Here is a 14,250-nt window from a genome sequence, read left to right as displayed (position 1 = left end):
ACAAACTGAGTTTGCCACAAATTTCAGTCAGCCGGGTGCATGCGGCCCATCCATTTACTATGCACCTTTAAATGAATGGCCAGACACAACGTAGCGTAGTTGGACCAGTTTAACGTGGCAGCGAAAATGACCGGTGTGACCGCTAATGTTTGTCTTTTTTTTTCCGGATTTCAGTGGCTGCAGCTCACTATGTATGCCTAGACAACACCATGAGGTATACCAACCTCCTACCGCTCACATTTCTCAACCACTCTCATACAAGGACCGACTCAGGATCTCTCTGCTCGACAGAGCAAATCTTTACCTCATTGCTCCAAAATATACGTGAAAACCAGTTTACTTCTTCACCTGGCGCAGTCTTCAGTCTATGAGCACAGTTAAGGAGTTTAGCTTTAAGTTCCAGTAAAAGATCTGGCAGTGTGGTATTGGAATACAATAGTTCTGTACGAGCCGTATGTCTCTAATCAAACCTCTGTCTTAGTCATCACTAGAACTCAACGTACAATGGACCTCATAAGTAAAAACCCTTGCAGACACAAAGTGGAGCTGCAGTCCATAGTCTGCAACTAGGGATCATGCACACAGCCGTGTCCATATTTCTATGTGCAAAATACGCATAGCTTCCATGTGCGTTTTTGTGTTTTTATCACTCGCATGAACTGAAAGGACAAGTCTCATCCGTAAGCAGAGACCAGATTAAGACCTGCTGTATCATGACCATACAGATTCGTAAAAAATATGGATGCGTGCATGGTCCCATAGAAATGAATGGGTGCACAAATATAAGCAAAAAATATATTAAAAAATGCTGATTAAGGCCTCCTGCACACGACCGTTGTGTGCACCCATGGCCGTTGTCCCGTTTAACGTGTTTTTCTGCGGTCCCATTGACTTTCAATGGGTCTGTGGAAAAATCGGAAACTGCACCGTTTGGCAGCCGCATCCGTGATCCGTGTTTCCTGGCCGTGAAAAAAATATGACCTGTCCTATTTTTTTCACTGCCAACGGTTCACAGACCTATTCAAGTCAATGGGTCCGTGAAAAATCACGGATGCACACAAGATTGTCATCCGCGTCAGTGATCAGTGTCCGTTTTTTCCTATCATTTCAATGGCAAACTTGACTTAGATTTTTTTTTCCATTTTTCATGTCCGTGGATCCTCCAAAAATCACGGAAGAAAAAACGGATCACGGTACAACGGAACCACGTTTTGCGGGAGGTTAAAAATTACTGTCGTGTGCAGGAGGCCTAAAATCGACAAAATGCTAATTCTGTTCTTTAAAATTTGGCAAATTTTCCTAAATTTTAATGTATAAGGGTGAAATACCAGCAAATCAGCACGTAACGTGAGGCTCTGCAGCGGAAAAATTCTGTTGCCGCCAGACTTGCCCTCATGCACCCGACCGTATGTATTTTGCAGTCCGCAAAAAATACGGATGACGTCTGTGTGCATTCCGTATTTGCGGAACGGAAGAGCTGGTCCCTAATAGAACAGTGCTATCCTTGTCCGTAAGGCGGACAATAATAGGACATGTGCTATTATTTTTGTGGAACGAAATACGGACACGGAATGCACATGGAGTACCTTCGGGGTGTTTTTTTTTTGCAGACCCATTGAAATGAATAGTTCCGTATACGGTCCGCAAAAGAAAACGGAACGGACACAAATAAATTACGTTTGTGTGCATGAGACCTAATGCTGAGCTGGTTGGAAAATGAACCCATCCACTTTTGCCTGCAGTAGTATTAGGCTGGGTTCACACTTGAGCGTTGCGCAAACGCGCGTTTTACGCGCGTTTTTGACGCGCATTTTTATGCGCGTTTTTGTAATAGTAAACGCGCGTTTGACGCGCGTTTGTGTGATTCACTACAGTGTCCTATGGCCACAAACGCCCCAAAAGTCGCTCATGTACTTTTTGGAGCGTCGGGCGTTTTACAGCGCGATCGTACGCGCTGTAAAACGCCCAAGTGTGAACCATTCCCATAGGGAATCATTGGTTTCTCCTTGTTGAGCGTTTTACAGCGCGTAGGAACGCGCTGTAAAACGCTCAGGTGTGAACCCAGCCTTAGGTTATGAGGTTGAGCAGGTAGATGTGTGAGAACAGAGCCATCATCGAATACATGTGCAATCTGTTTTATCAATGTGAAGTGACATTTACTGCATTGTTTGGCATGTAGCTATTAAAGAAGTGTGATATTTGATAACTTAATGCTTACCAGTATTTTTTTTATATGCGTAACCCTATCCCAGAGAACAGTACTAATAAATGGAAGGTAAGTCTCTACTTTTACCTGCTGCAATGAATATTCTTTCTATCTATTTTTCATGAAAATCTTAAAAAAAAAAAAAAAAAAAAAAGCTGATTTACTGGAGCGGAGATGGTTTTAAAGGGTTTTTCCCCGAGACTTTTATACTAATGACCTATCCTCTCGATAGGTTATCAGTAACTGGTCGGTGGGGGGGGGTCCAACACCCGGGACCCGCGCTGATCAGCAGTAGCGATGCGGCCTCCTCGCGGCTCACTAAGCACAGCGCCGTACATTGTATAGCGGATGTGCTTGGTGTCGCAGCACAGCTTCTTTCACTGCAATGGGGCAGAGCTATGCCTAGACAACGTGATGTAATATGGCCTAGGGAAAGCTGCGGGTGGCCTTGTCAAACAGCTCAATGCCAAGGGTGCTGGGTGCCAGACTCCCATTGTTAAGATACTGATGACCTATCCAGAGGTTAGGGGTGTATTAGACACCCTGACCACACAGGCGATGGTTCCCTCCTGGCAATCTTCTGCTCGCTTGCTGAGGAGACCGCTGCTATTACATGCAGCTGGGGAGGAGCGAGCGCTATGCCATTGCTCGTCCCCATGGTCTACAGTGGTTTGCCGGCAGCAGATGGTAATTGGACGGCACGATCTACCGCTGGCAAATCCTGATCTCTCCTGCATAACGGAAACGGGACGGACTTCTATTATGATGAAATCCCTCTAAAGGCATTCCGTTATGCAGTCAGTCATAGAATTGCGTTATGGTCCGTGGTAACGGAAAACATAACGCAATTCGGCTTTTACCACCAAACCAAAATATGAAATTCGCTCATCTCTACCAGTGATGGCTGACCTCCGGAACTCCAGCTGTGGCAAAACGACAACTCCCAAGACGCACATTTGCTTGGCTCTTCTCAGGACTCCACAGAAATGAACGGAGCATGCTGGGAGTCGTGGTTTTAGCACAGCTGGAGGTTAGCCATCACTGCCCTAGGTTGTCCAACCAGGTAGGACAGCTCCTGTCTCTTAGCCATCTCCTGACATTAGGCTACTTTCACACTAGCGTTCGGGTCTCCGCTTGTGAGCTCCGTTTGAAGGCTCTCACAAGCGGCCCCGAACGGATCCATCCAGCCCTAATGCATTCCGAGTGCATGCGGATCCGCTCAGAATGCCTCAGTCTGGCTCCGTCTGTCCTCCGCTCCGCTCAGCAGGCGGACACCCGAACGCTGCTTGCAGCGTTCGGGTGTCCGCTTGGCCGTGCGGAGGCTAACGGATCCGTCCAGACTTACAATGTAAGTCAATGGGGACGGATCCGTTTGAAGTTGACACAATATGGCTAAATTTTCAAACGGATCCGTCCCCCATTTTTTTTTGGTTTATGATAATGCAAACGGATCCGTTCTGAACGGATCTAAGCACTTGCATTATAGGTGTGAAAGTAGCCTCAAAGGGGTTTTCCAGCAATTTATACTGATGACCCATACTCAGGACATCCGGAACCACTGCCGATCAGCTGCTAAAAGACGACAAGCTCCATGACCTCATCCTAGGCCATGTGATGTCACCGTACAACGATCACATGGCCTAGTTTCAGCTCAGCCCCATTGATGTGAATGCTGACAGGAGCCAGAGCGTGGCGGCTCCCTGAAACAGCCGATCGGCGGGGGTGCCGAGACTCAGACAACGCCGATGTGAAAGGATAGGTCAGGGATGGGCAAACTGCGGCTCTCCAGCTGTTGTAAAACTACAAATCCCATCATACCCTGCTGTAGACAGACTGGGCATACTGGGAGTTGTAGTTTAACAGCTGGAGAGCTGCAGTTTGTCCATCCCTGGGATAGGTCATTATGATCAATACCTGGATAACCCCTTTAAGAGGACTCAGGTACAAATTTTGCATCAGGGTCCAGGAGTTCCAAGTTATACCTCTGATAACACCCCAGATACAGACTCAACAATTTTTTGTACCACCACCTGCTCAGGCATGAAAATACCTGATCTATCGAGATCACAGACACCTGCAGTTGTCAAAATCACAGTTCTTCAAGTGATGTTAAAAGGAGAGAAGGTGGTTTGGTTTCCCCATTCACAAACATGTCAGACCAAGCGGATGCAGTAAAATAACCCGGCTGTAATAAATGATCTACTTGACATGGCCAATACTGAGGACTAGATAGAAGTGTTTTTAAAGGGGTTGTCAGAATCCAATAAACTTTTATTTTAGCAGTTACAGGGGCTACTGGAGTTATTGAACTTGGACAGACCGTTTAAGCTATGCAGGAAAAATGCATTTGTCACATAGGCGAGAGAGCTTTCCATAGAGTACAGAAAGTTACATATCTCAAGCTTGGTGCCACTCTATCCTAAGCTGCCTTCAGATAAGATAATAGAAGGCCTGACAAATCCTCTTTAAAAGGAACCTGTCACCATGAAAATGCAGAGCAATCTGCAGGCAGCCAGTTATAGAGCAGGAGGAGCGGAGCAGACTGATATATAGTTTTATTGGAGAAGATTCAGTAAAACACTAAAAAAAAAAAAAGTTTTATGAAGTTTAGCTTAGTTGGAGTGTGAATGCAGAGACCCTCACGCTCTCCAAAATGAGGGGAGAGAAGCACACTCCTATCGTGTTCTCTCTCCTCACTGCAGAGGTCAGAAATGAGACAGGCCTATAGACCTCTATGGAGCCTGTCTCGTTCAGTGAGGAGAGAGTGTGCTATGCTTGTGCTTCTTTCCCCTAATTCTAGAGATTGGTGGTGGGTCTTAGTGCTCAGACCTTTTATATGATAACTTAGTTACCCTTTAAATCTCTGCTCTTTCTATACTTAAGACCAGCCCATGTACAACTATCAGTGACTGACAGCATTTTCTGTGTAAGTGTGTATATAGAGATAGCTGTCAGTCACTGATAACACCACCCCTGTGTACAGGTGTCAGTGACTGTCAGCTATCACTGTATACACACTTAGGCCTCTTGCACAAAACCGTATGGCTTTCAGTATTTTGCGGTCCGCAAAAAATACGGATGGCGGCCGTGTGTATTCAGTTTTTTGCGGAACGGAACAGCTGGCCCCTGATAGAACAGTACTATCCTTGTCCGTTATGCAGACAACAATAGGACATATTCTATCTTTGAACAGAAATACGGAGTACCTTCCGTTTTTTTGCGGATCCATTGAAATGAATGTTTCCGTATATGGAATGCAAAAAATGGAACGTAAACGGGGAAAAAAACGTTTGTGTGCAAAAGGCCTTACATAGAGAATGCTATCAGTCAGTAAACTCCTCACCGTGTACTGCCTGCTATCTCTGTATACACACTTACATAGAGAATGCTATCAATCACTGATAACACCTCCCTGAGTAGAGCCATCAGTGGACAGCTATCTCAGATAGTATTCGGTGATTGATAGCATTCTCTGTGTAAGTGTGTATACATAGATAGCGGCCAGTCACTGTACACAGGGATGTGTTATCAGTCATTGTATACACATTTACACAGAGAATACAAACACCTTCCTGTGTACAGTGACTGACCGCTATCTATGTATACACACTTACACAGAGAATGCAAACCACTACACAGTATGGGAACTAGCCATGGCATAGCGATCGCTCCTCCCCAACCTCCGTTAGCTAGCAAGCTATAAATAAAATACTTTTCCCATAGTAAATCCCCACAATTAAGTGCTGCAAATTCACAAATTAAGTAGTCCCCTTCACACAGTCAAATATATATATATTTGAATTTATACTGCTTCAGACCAGGTACCAAATTATAGATGGGTGAATCAAGCAATCCTCTCTCCATGCAGTCAGTCACCACTCACTTCTGCTGTAAGGGACAACTCCACCCATCACTGAACCTCTCCCACTCTCCTTTCTTGGAAAATATGCAAAGTAGTAAAGTATTGGCAGTTCATCTCATCGTCCATAAATCTGGCCCAACTTGAGTTTCACATTAACTTTGTCAGGAGTTTAAAGTCTTTTGAAATGTTACCTTGTGAGTATAATAAAACTCTGGGAACTGGCAATATGTCACTACTTTGCACCTTTTCCAAGAAAGGAGAGCGAGTTGTCCCGAGCAGCAGAAATGAGTGGTTCCGGCAGACAGCCTGCCAGAGTTCACTGGATCCGGCCAGATACCGCCGTTCACCACCAAACCCCAATGACTATAATGGGATCCGGACACTTTCCAGCATGAGTGCTCGGTTTCGGCCAAACTGCATGCACCAGTTTTTCTGGTCAAAACCTGGAACTTATGTAAGAAAGCAGCTGGATCCCATTATAGTCAAACATCCCTGTCCCTACAATTACACTTTAAATGGATAAATTACAAGTTTGTTACGAAATCATTTACCATAAACCTATGAATCTGCTCAGCTCCTCCTGCTCTATAACCTGCTGCCTGTGTTTTGTAGCGACAGGTTCTCTTTAACAAAATAAGATTTGAGTTAGACTTCCCGTAAAAACGGAGAGCGTTGCATTAGTGGCATACAAGAGGGCGATTAGGATGACATACCTTCATAGAACATATGCTCACCTTCCTCTTGGAGCTCCCCCATGAGTGTTGTCTGCTCAGCTGTTGAGGAAGCAACTAGCTTTCTGCTTGGGTGACTACTGTTACTGGAAAGGTATAGGAATAGGAATCTCTCTCTGCATGAAGAGCTTTACTCACATAGCCATACGTGTTGTGTCAAAAACATGATCATGGCCGTTCGCCCTAGTTATCGCTGACTGAATCCCATCACCAAACCATAATGTACCATACGCAGTGCATACACCGCCATTATAGTATGTGCCATTAGCATAAAACCATTTCAGTGACCAAAGAAATCATAAATGGTTCTACAGCGACATTTCACTTTCAGACGTTTTTTTTGTGCCTGTATTACAGAAGAAAGTCCTGGACTCCATGCAATTCACTGGAACCGAAGTTAAAGGGGTATTCCATTTAGATGACACTATCCCCTATCCACAGGTTACGGGATAATTATTAGATTGGCGGAGGTCCTACAGCAAGGGCCCTTCAGCCCCCCTGAAATGAACAGAGTGGCCGGTTGGGTATGCGTGCGGCTGCTCTATTTATTTCTATGGGCGTTTCGGAGAAAGCTGAAATGAATGGAGCGGCCACACGCACATGCAACCGTCCACTTCAGGGGCGCCCCCCCGTTCTTCTGATCGGTGGGGGTCCCAGCGGTAGGACCCTGACATCTAATAGTTATCCCTTATCCCCAGTATAAGGGATAACTTAAACTGGAATACCCCTTTAAGCTTATACCCTCGCGTTGGGTCCGTAATACAGGCGCAAAAAAGTGAATGTATCACAGATGTCTGAAAGCTGCCTTAAAGGGGTTGTGTCAGTTCAGCAAATAGCATGTAGAGAAAGTTAATATAAGGCACTTACTAATGTATTGTGATTGCCCATACTGTCTCCTTCACTGGCTGGATTCACATTATACACTGCTCATTTCCATGGTCACAACCACCCTGCCTTCCAGCAGTGGTGGCCATGCTTGCACACTATAGGAAAAAGAGCTGGCCTCTTTGGTGGTCGGAACTGTGGAAGTGCATATATGCTGGCGCTTTTTTCTATAGTGTGCAAGCACGGCCACCACTGATTGATGGCAGGGTGGTCGTAACCATGGAAACAAGCAATGTATAATGTGATAAAAAAAATGAAGAGACAACCCCTTTAAGAGTGTAATTCATTTTTAAAGGATAACTGTCAATTTTTTTTTATTTGATAGTTTATTAGAGCTAGGCATGTATACCCGAGTTAGTCTGAGGGGCGGTCCTTCACACAGCATGCCTGGATTAGGCTTCAGAGTGAGGAGGCGTGTCTTTCAGTAATCCAATCTGATTGGCTGGCAGGAAGCTGCTGGCTACAGCAAGTGTGTATGGGAAGTAAGGGAAGGCAGTTTTGGCCTCAGAGAACTGGCAGAGGAGCCATCTTGAGAAGATCTTCATATTGTAGGATTCAAGACAGCCGTAACTAAGGGGAAAACTCAAGGGAAACGGTGGTATGTGAAGAAACTAAAGATTGCTTTATGCATAATGCTGCTGCAGCAGTAACATATGCTAAAATAGATTTTTTTAATGAAAACATGACAGTTACCCTTTAAGTTAGATGGCAAAAGATGTGAAATATAGAAACAGTTCAGAGATATATATGTAAGCAAGAACATGTGGACACCACTGTCCAAGGGAGCAATGTGGAGTCTTAGGTCCCTTTCACACGAGCGAGAATTCCGTGTGAGTCCAATGTGTGATGCAAACGCATTGCGCCCGCACGGAATCCAGACCCATTAATTTAAATGTACATGAGCGGTGGTTTTCACACATCACTTTTGCGTTGTGTGAAAAATCGCAGCATGTACTCTATAGTCTGCGATTTTCACGCAACGCTGGCCCCATAGAAGTTAATGAGGCTGCGTATAAATCCCATCAATGTGATTTCCACAGATGGTTGCTAAGAGATGTTTGTAAACATTCAGTTTTTTTTTATTATTCGCGTGCAAAACGCAGTAGATCGCATTGCGCCCACGCGATAAAAACTGAATGCGATCGCAAACAAAACGGCTTCAGTTTTCACTGAACGCATCCGGACACTGGGCTCACCAAATAGTTATGTTTTCTACTAAGTATGCACTTTTAGGGCTCATGCACATGACCGTGATCGGCCCAGGAAACATGGTCTGTGTGCCTGCCAGATCTCCGGGGCCGATCGCGGCTCTCCGGAACTGACTGGATCATAGTGTTTTATGATGCAGTCAGTTCATATCTGATCTCTGAACAGTACAAGAGATCAGCGATCAGATATGAACTGACTGCATCATAAAACACTATGATCCAGTCGGTTCAGGAGAGCCGCGGAGATATGGCAGGCACATGGATTCCTGGGCCGATCAAGTCATGTGCATGAGCCATTATACTGTAATTGCACATTTAAGTCCGTTTTTCATATGTATTTTTTGCCAAATGTAAGAGTGGAGGAAAGACTGATATTACTCTCACTCTTATGTTTGGCTCAATAATCTGTATCAAAGCTTCATGTGTGAATCCAGACTAAGGAGCTATCTACACAAATGTATTATACACCTGTATTAATTGTGTGTCACGGCCCAAACTCACAGAATCCTAGATCTTTATAAAGGCTCATGCACATGGGCCTAAGTGTTTTGCAGTCCGTAAAACACGGATTTCATTTTTGAATTCTGTAATGTCCTATTCTTTGTTCACAAAACGGACTGAAGTGAATGGGTCCACATCCAATCCGCAAAAAGAGGGGATAGGATGCGGATCAGACGTACGGTCGTTGCATGAGCCCTGAGGTCAGTAAAACACATTGCCAGGCCCAACATGCACGAACGTATAATACATTGGGGTAAAAAGCCCCTTAATAAGTACATGCCTCACTAAATATTAATTAGCAATTTACCACATTTACATGATCAGTGAAACATAAGCAGGAAACACACAAAGTCATTTTAAAATATTTTATTATCATATCAGCCCTCAAGAAATGAGAATTCCTGATCAATGTATTAATGGAAGAACTGAGAGAGATAACCGGAACAACGATGTAAAATCATGGAACATAAAAAGACATACAAGCATGACTTGTCAATTCAAAAAAATATGGCACCCCTGACAGAACAAACCGTTCCCTGCTAAACATCACACAGAGGGATCTGATCGTACTACTGCCATATACCCCAACAGAGCGTGACCAATGCTACTCCGCGGTGACTCCGCTGGAGGTATAGACTGTAGGCCGTGTTCACACTGCATTTAAATGAGACCATAGATTTTGACAGAGTTCATGCAGGTCAAAAAGTAGGATGAGATGGATAGAAATCTGTCAAAAAATTACCTTTGCAAATGTTGCTATAATGGTCATGTGTGGGTATTTTGCTGGCACATCTGGACCGTGTTTGTGAGAATCACCGACCTTCCTCACGGTAAAAGGCTGTCGCAACATCAGCAATTTACATTGATTCACATAACTGAGAAAATAAAATAACCAGCAGGAAAGTCACTGTTCGGGTGCCTCCACAGGGGTGAGGGCTGACAAACAGAAATTCTGTTGCGGATATGATGCTTTTCTTAACTCAATCTCACCTTTTGCATTACAAAGGATGAAATCCGCAGAAAAAAAAAATAAATTCACACAAACAATTGACATGCTAAGGATATCTGGATGACAGGTCACTGTCCACATGGGAGGAAAAAAATAAAATAAAAAGCATGGATAGCACATGTTCGTGCTATCCGTGAGATCTGCACAAAAATCTGGGCGGAAAAGTGCAAGTAATCCGCAACGCAGGCAGGTAGCCTATAGGCCTCATTCACACTTTGTGGATCACGAACATGTGCTATCTGTATTCTCCAATGGGCTAGCACAGCTAAATGAAATGATAGTTTTCACTTCTGATCTGTTGCTTCATTCTGGAAAAAAGTACTTTTAATTCAAATGCAAACGAGCACACAAGTGCACTGAGGGTGGGCTCAAGCCACTCGGTGCACCCATGCTCCTCCTCCAACTGACAGGGCAGTGTTCCTCTATAGCAGGCATGCTTAACCTGCGGCCCTCCAGCTGTTGTAAAACTACAACTCCCAAAATGCCCTGCTGTAGGCTGTTCGGGCATGCTGGGAGTTATAGTTTTGCAACAGCTGGAGGGCCGCACGTTGAGCATGCCTGCTCAATAGTCATCTCACACGGTCCTGTCAATCAAGAACAAGAGGGAGGGGCTGGCAAAGGAAGCCGAAGGAGCGAGGGTGCACAGAGTGGCTTGGGCCTGCCCTCAGTGCACTTAATGGCTCATTTGCATGTGGATTAAAAGTACTTTTTTTTCCAGGATGAAGCAACCGATCACTGACCCTGGTTTCACACCTAAGCGTTTCTCAAACGCGCGTTTTTATGCGCGTTTTTGTCACGCGTTTTTATGCGCGTCTTTTGTAATAGTAAACGCGCGTTTGGGTGATTGACAGCAGTGTTGTCCAAAGAGTCTATGGCCCAAACGCGCGTCAAACGCCCCAAAAAAAGCTCCTGAACTTGTTTATGCGTTGGGCGTTTTACAGCGCGTTCAAACGCGCTGTAAAACGCTCAAGTGTGAACCAGGGCCATAGGAAAGCATTGGTTTTCACGTGTTGAGCGTTTTACAGCGCGTTTGAACGCGCTGTAAAATGCTCAGGTGTGAACTTAGGGTAAGTGAAAGCTATCCTTACATTCAGCTGAGCTAGCCCTAGAATTTTCTGGTGCAGCCTTTCTTTAACCACATTGACAATGTTCTGTTGTGGAAGGGTACGTGTCACATGGTAGTCACAGCACTGGATTTTGTAATTATGTCAAATACTGTCCTGAGGATAAAAGTAAAACACAAAAGAAAGTGACACCCATCATGCATACACAAAACAACCACACCTGTCACATTTATTACATTGGTGTCCATTTGGTGGTTCTATAACTCACACAGTCAGAAATGGACTTTGAACACGTGCCACACAGGGCTTGTAACTAGTGCCCAACACATGTCTAAACCCATTACATTTATCTACTGATCACATTTAGGACATGTTCACACCAGGCAGCATAGTCTCACATTCCATACATTTGGATGGCATTGCGGGAAATTTCCACTGTCTGTGAACCCTTAGGCCTACCCTTATGGTAGCGGGATCTATATTTCCACTGCATGTGAATGAGGCAGCCATAAGGCTACATACACAAGGCAGTGTAGTTTATGTGGATATAATAGGATTTCACTGCGTTTCTGCATCAAATCTGCAAATGTTATTACAGTGTTTCTTGCAGATTTGCCCCAGATCTCACCCTTTGCACTACACTGAAAATCCGCACGAACGATTGACGTGCTGTGGATATGAAAAATGTATACGTGAGATTTTGAAAAAGTCATTGACTTTGCTGGTACTGTGTTAGGCCTCATGCACACGGCCGTACCGCGTTTTTCGGTCTGCAAATTGCCTATCTGCAAAACACGAAGACCGGCCGTGTGTGCTCCATATTTTGCAGAACGGAAGGTCTGGCCCTCAATAGACTAGTCCTAGCCTTGTCTGCGATACAGGCAAGGAGGACAGGTTCTATTCTTTTTTTATGGGGCTGCGGAACAGATGCGGACAAGCACACCTCGTTGAAGTGAATGGGTCGTCATCCGAGCCGCAAAAAAACGCGTCTTGGATGTGGATTCAAACACCGTTTATGTGCATGAGGCCTAACGCTGTGTATTTTTGGCAAGAAAATCCAAGCTTAAAAAAAAAATATGTAGAATAGGGGATCAGCCAGCAACCTTCACCACTCCAGCTGCTGTGAAACTACAACTCCCAGAATACAAACCTGCTCGGCTGTACTTCTAACTCCCACAGAAGTGAATGAAGCATTCTGGGAGTTGTAGTTTCTGAACAGCTGGAGGTTGCTGATCCCTGATGTAGAATGTCAGCTGATTTGATCTGGATTTATGGGTGGAAACTGTGCCTAAATCCTTATCAAATCCTAAGCATGTGTCCTTATAGCTTACCTCTACTACATGAAAAACATTATTAGGAAAAGCCTCATGTATAGGTTAAGGCTACTTTCACACTCGCGTTTTGGCTTTCCGTTTGTGAGATCCGTTCAGGGCTCTCACCAGCGGTCCAGAACGGATCAGTTTTGCCCTAATGCATTCTGAATGGAAATGGATCCGCTCAGAATGCGTCAGTTCGCCTCCGTTCTGTCTCCATTCCGCTTTGGAGGCAGACACCAAAACGCTGCTTGCAGTGTTTTGGTGTCCGTCTGACGAAACTGAGCCAAACGTAAGTCAATGGGGTGGATCCATTTCCACTGACACAATATGGCACAATAGAAAACGGATCCGTCTTGGCTATGTTAAAGATAATACAAACAAATCCGTTCTGAACGGATGCATGCGGTTGTATTATCTGAATGGATGCGTTTGTGCAGATCCATGACTGCCTTACTCACGTTTTAGGCTGTGTTCATACTTCAGTTATTTCCATCAGTTATTGTGAGCCAAAACCAGGTGTGGGTGAAAAACACAGAACAGGTGCAGATCAAATAATTACACATTGTTTTCTCTGTGAAGGCTTCACTACTGGTTTTGGCTCACAATAACTGATCAAAATAACTGACCAAATAACTGAAGTGTGAACACAGCCTTAACGTTGCATCTCCTTTTGCTGCTGTTTATAATAAAAAAAAAAAAAAAAAACTTATTGCAGTACAGATTGTACAAACCTCCACTGATTTCTATATGCGTTTTCAGCAAGGACTATTTTTCCTATTGAAGGAATCAAGAAAAGGTAGCACAAAAAAAGCTGCAGTTAAAGGAACTGGACTACTGAAATATTCCCTAAACGGGGTGTGAATGGTGCCTTATAGCCTCAAAAAAAATCTTATGTTGCATGTAGTGACCAGTAGATAAACAGGGCAACAGTCAGCAACGTAGTAACACACTGTGCGCAACAGATTGAAGTGAAAACAGAACACAAAAATCAAACTAAAATAAATCGACAGTTTTATACTATGACATGTCAAGTTCTGCCCTGATATCATTACAGCGCTCGACATGATACAAGTCATCTGTCAAACCTTTTGGGGACATTCATGTAAAGTTATATTTTCCTAATGGCTGGAACAAAGACAAGCAACAAAATCCAAACACATCAAAAACCAAGTCAAAGTTATCCCCAAATACTGTAACATCAGGTCATCATCATCATCGTGGCACTTAGAATACCGGTCACAGTAACTCTAAGACATTTCCACTATAATACTCGTAAGGACAACGTTAGGGCTCACACTGGTGGAAATGTGTCCATTCGTGTCCTCCTTTGTTTTAATTTTTTTTCTTCTTAGCCATCAATTCAAGTTTCTGTTGTTTTTGATGGACAGAATAGTGTAGCCTGCTAGGCTATTCCACCCAAGAAAAAGAAACACATAGCTGATGGTTTGATTTTTGACCATTAAAGTCC

General features: G+C 44.2%; 1 protein-coding gene across 5 annotated transcripts in view; it reads left to right on the top strand.

The window, feature by feature from the left end:
• Window positions 1–877, top strand: part of CAPN3 (calpain 3) — a 109,067-nt gene extending 108,190 nt beyond the window's left edge. For all 5 annotated transcript variants that reach the window (XM_044271221.1, XM_044271223.1, XM_044271219.1 and 2 more), the window contains one exon: window positions 175–877. In XM_044271221.1, coding sequence (XP_044127156.1) covers window positions 175–201 — 27 coding nt within the window. In that variant the 3' untranslated portion in view covers window positions 202–877. The remainder of the gene's footprint in view (window positions 1–174) is intronic.
• The last annotated feature ends 13,373 nt before the right edge of the window (window positions 878–14,250 follow it).

The sequence above is a fragment of the Bufo gargarizans genome, chromosome 11, assembly GCF_014858855.1.
Source record: "Bufo gargarizans isolate SCDJY-AF-19 chromosome 11, ASM1485885v1, whole genome shotgun sequence".
Lineage (NCBI taxonomy): Eukaryota > Metazoa > Chordata > Amphibia > Anura > Bufonidae > Bufo > Bufo gargarizans.
Note: the sequence above shows the minus strand (reverse complement) of the source record. Positions and strands in the feature narration are given on the sequence as shown.